This window comes from Aptenodytes forsteri, unplaced genomic scaffold (assembly GCF_000699145.1).
Source record: "Aptenodytes forsteri isolate BGI_AS27 unplaced genomic scaffold, ASM69914v1 Scaffold16, whole genome shotgun sequence".
NCBI lineage: Eukaryota > Metazoa > Chordata > Aves > Sphenisciformes > Spheniscidae > Aptenodytes > Aptenodytes forsteri.
In genome coordinates this window covers 655,134-659,752 of record NW_008794753.1, presented here as the reverse complement: position 1 = coordinate 659,752, position 4,619 = coordinate 655,134, and the positions used below count along the sequence as shown (strand labels likewise).

The 4,619-nt window shown below is 55.5% G+C and overlaps 1 protein-coding gene across 1 annotated transcript; it reads right to left on the bottom strand.

Annotated features, from left to right (window-relative positions):
• Positions 1-1,219: 1,219 nt before the first annotated feature.
• Positions 1,220-4,616, bottom strand: ICMT (isoprenylcysteine carboxyl methyltransferase; the record flags this gene model as incomplete). The annotated part of the gene is made up of 4 exons (XM_009274213.1): positions 1,220-2,470; positions 3,372-3,589; positions 4,347-4,516; positions 4,594-4,616. Coding segments are annotated over 4 exons (594 nt in total), but the record flags the coding sequence as incomplete, so codon positions are not given.
• Between the last annotated feature and the right edge of the window lie 3 nt (positions 4,617-4,619).

Here is a 4,619-nt window from a genome sequence, read left to right as displayed (position 1 = left end):
GACAGGCAGCGGAGGCAAAAACGCAGGCAGGGCACTAGAAAGAGGCGCTCTGCTCCTTGTGCACCTGTGCCATTTAAAAACTTACCAACTGCTGTGGCGCAGGAGGGCAGGGTTTGACGGCTTGCTCCAGCTGTTCACTAAAGATCCAGACACCTTCCCTGCGCCTGGTGAGCTCCTGTCTCCTCACCAAGCTTCCAGTCACAGGATTCAGGAAAATAAAAGGTTAAGAGAGGCTGCTGGTCTCAAAAGCACCGAGAGGGCTCTGAAGATTTTGCTCGAGGCAAAGTTTATCCCTTTCTTTTGGTGCCAACGCATCCCGCCTTGGGCAGACCCTGCCGCCGCACAGCTGGAACCGGGGTCAGAGCTAGTGCTGGCAGCCTCTTGCAAATTAGGATCGAGGTGCATTTACTACAAAGAACAACTTGAGAATAAAGCTTAGTTTCCATCACCAGCTCACATCAAAACCAAGCGACGATCGCTTTGTTTGTTTCAAAGTACATTTGTGCAAGTTCACAGCAGAAACGTTGCCGCCTACAAAACAATTAGTTAAAAATTAACTCGCCCGAGGCATGTTGGCTACAACAGCAGGTCGCAGCTTCCACGAGGACGTGTGTCGGAGGCCCAGAAAAGCCTGAGCAGGAGCCTACGAGTGACTACGCACAGAAATCAGCGCTATCCGGCCAGTATATTTTCACATTTGCTCTTTTCCCCCAAGCTAAAAACACGCTCGGTGTAAGACAAATTACCAGCGAAGGCATTAAGCTGATGCTCCGTGCAGAACGCACTCTGCAATACAAAGCAAACCTGGCAGAGGAAGGACTCTGCATTGGTTAAGCGAGGAGAGACGGAGAATTTGCCCCGTCCCTCTGGCTGTGCAGCCCTGCGAGTCACTGCAAGCCGCAGTCATGCTTCAGCGCAACACTGGATTGTACCGAAAACCCACTGGGAATTGTAAAAGTAAGGATTCCAGTTTTGGTGATGTCACCGGCACCTCAAGAGATCTCCAAATAACCACCAGACAGAAGTTGGCAATATTTTTTGGTTTTTTATAAAAAAAAAACCCAAAACAAACCCAAACCCAAAGCAATTTCCATCAGTGCCCCCTTTCCTGAGCCGTACCACAGCACCTTCACCAAGGAACACCGCAAGCCCAAAGCGTGAACTGACAAGCAACTCGTTTCCATTCCAGCTAGGAAGAATAATGTAAAACTCAAGAAAACAGTGAACCTCTTTGGTATATAACAACAGAATAAGTTATACCACAAAGCTCGAGTAGGAACCATTTCCAAAATGGTAACGTTTAAAATAGCGTTAGCTAGCCAAACTTTTTTCCCGTTTGGAGAATTTCCCTAAAAGCATCTCCTAGTCACGCCAACATCCCAGGTTTCACCCAAAAAAGCAGGCAAGGATCTCGAGCGCTAAAGCCCTCAGCAAGCCCGGCAGCTGCTGTTCTTTCCCAACGCAAAATCCTGGGATCTCTGCAGGACGGAGGCGGCCTGGTAGGATAGGAAGCAGCGCGATTTGGAAGCAGGAAGAGGGAACAGAGGTGGCGGTGGGGAGGCTCGAGAGGGTGGCAGCTGAAACGGTGACTCCCGAATTCGTGGCAGCAGCCGAGGGAGGAGGGAGCAGGCTCGCTCTCCTGCCACGTTTCACAGAGGCGCTCGCAATCCAGCGGCATGAGGCGAGCGGAAAAGGCTCCCTGTGAACGTTAACGCCTGGGAGAGAACCGATTGGTACCGCGCTGCCGGCTCTCCGGCAAGCAGAGGGGAGGCAGCCCTGCACCTGAAGAGCAGAGAGCTGGGGGCCTGCTCCTGTGAGCTGCCCGAGCGCCAGCTTGCAGAATCGGGCCTAAAGAGATTAAAGCCGCGCTGCCTGGCTTGCAAGGTCAAAAAGCTTTAAAATCAAATTATGCCATAGGAACAACCCGCTGACCGGTGCCGTCCTGCACGGGGGCAGAGCTCTTCTCCAGAAGAATCGGTCCAGAGGCGTTTCAGTACAATTCAGCTGTTGCAGGCAAGAGGGTTCGATTCTCTTTAGGGTCGCTACAGGCTAAGTTATCTGGAAGATCCCTGAATGTGCAATGAAAGACTTATCTCGAGGAGGACGAACGAGCTTCTTATCTGCTAGTGACCCGGCAGGCCACCCAGCTCCGCAGCCCTTCGCCAGCTCCTCCTGGGCGGCCTGGAAATACCAACGGGCTACTCCCGGCACCAGCGCCACGCGCCATCCCTCGCCCCACAGCGCCTGGAGCTGGGTGTTCGCTCAGCCAGTCCGGCTTTCGCCTGCATTACAGTTCCACTTTGACTCCTTTAATAAAAGGGAGACCCGATGGCACCTTCCTTTTGTACTCCAGGTACTCTTCTCCAAAGAAGTGAATGAGTGTGATCTCCTCCTCCTCGATCCGCTCCCTGAAGAAGCGCCAGGATGCCAGCGCGTAGCCCACCACGCAGATGGGATTGCAGAGTAACACCTGCGAACAGACACCGGCGGTTAGCGTCCCGTCGCCTCCCAAAGAAACCGAGGCTGCCCCCCGCCCCCACACGCTAATCACCCTTCGTTAAGTTTGCCATGAGGTCTAAACACTGTCCAACAAAAAGGAAAGACCCCAGCACCTTTTGTGGAATTTCATTCTGGGGAGAAATTAGTGCTTATGAAGAAAGCGGCGCACAGGCAGCTGCCGGCTCCTGCCGCCCCGGCTAAGGGCGGCGTCCCGGCTCTAGAAAGCCCGTGCATGGCCGCGCTGCTTCACATGCAGTCTTTACAGTCTCTCTCCAGAGAAATAAAACCAAATGCCAACCACCAGCCAACCACGAGAAAAGCGCGACTAAGGCAGCGCTGAGTTACAGCTTGACCGCAGCTGGCTTCCAGTCTACCCCCTGGCCGGGGCCCTGGACACTCTTAGAGGGAGTTTTCTGCCATCCAGCACAGGACTGGTATTTGGCAGGAGCGAGGTTGAGTCCGACTGCTTACGGAAGGCATTTTGGCCGTAGGAATGCAAGGAAACTCTGGACACCAGCTTTAGGCCAGCAGTAGATTGCACCCCAACTCTGGACACCAGCTTTAGGCCAGCAGTGGATTGCACCCTGAGCCTCCAAGGGTGTTCTGGCTCAAACCCCGGCCCTGCCGCCCCTGCTTACTCCACACAGAAAATTAAGGCAATGGGGTCTCCCCAAAGATCGCATGGGGCAGAGTGCTCGGGGTTTCCTGGCCCTCCGCGTGCCAGTGGGAGGGAGGAGGCATCAAAATCCACACCCGGGCCACCCCTGCCACTGACTGCCGGCGGTTTGCATCCCGTTACGGGTGTGGGGCAGCATTAAGAAGAAAGACCCAGGTTATAAGACGAAAGTATCTGAGCACGTTGTATACGGTACCTGTGTTCCAATACTCCAGTAAAACCATCCCACGTAAGACGGGTGCCGGAACCACCCATACACCCCACTTGTCACCAAAGTATGAGTATCCGATTTCTCATTCTGAACAATATGGTTGAAGTTGGAGCCAGCTGTGAGCATGGCCGCTTTCCTCAGACAATCCCCAAAGATCACCATCAACAACCCTACAGTACTCAGCCAGGTGATCTGCTTCAGCTCTGCAAGTGAATAAGGACGGGTCGGTGGGTGGGCTTTTCCCCCCATCTCAAAGCACGACACCGTGTAAAACACAGCCAGCATTCCGTGCGCTGCCATCCCGCCACCAAAAAAATAAAAATAGCGTCCCCTGCCACAGAGTCACCCCCGACGCAGAGTCTGTATGTCCTCGCAGTGGATCGCCCTACGGGGAACCCGGAGCCGAGGCAGAGCCCGGCTTTACGGTGTAAAGCCGACATAAAGCGCAGCCAAGCGGACGAACTCGGGCCGGACGTGGGGGGCTCCGCAGCCTGCGTTTGCTGTTATGAAGTGGGGAAGGAGAACATCTCCCCTCTCCCAAAAAAAGGAAGCACCCCAGACTGGGCAAACAGCTACAGTTCTTGCCGATTGGATTTTATTCCAGGTCACAAGACGACGTCCAGATGTAACTGAAGCGTCGTTCTTTGTACCACCAAAGCTGCTCGAAAGACGCAGCCGGAAAAGGGCTGAAGACCCGCTACACAGCGAAGACGGCCTCGCATGTCAGAGCGAGGGGGACACTCCCCCCCGCCCCCCAAGACCGAAACTGAGAGGCTTTAAGCACAGAGAGATTAAGGCTGCATCAAAGCCCTCCTCCGCTGCCAGCACGGGTCAGCTAAGCAGGGGCCACCCGCGCTTTGCTACCAGACGGGTGGGCCCCGGGCCAGCCACGTGCAGCCGGGCAGAGCCAGGGGACACTGGGCGGGAGGGTGGGCGGCAGGGAGGGGCAGGGTGGCCGACCTGGGAAGAGGAGTTTCTCCAGCGTGAACTCCACCCAGGAGGAGAGGGCAGCCAGGTTGTACTCGAAGCTGTGGTTGAGCAGAAAGGAGTCCAGCGAGAGGCTCCGCGGGTTGTTGATGGCCGTCACCAGGTACTCCGAGTAGTGGAAGAGGGAGAGGGAGCACATGTACCTGCGGCGGGAGAGAGGGAGCGCTTGGCAGGGCCGGGGGCCGTCGCACCCGCCCGGCTGCCCCGGCCCTTCCCTTACCATCCGAAGTGGCGCCAGGCAGAGCG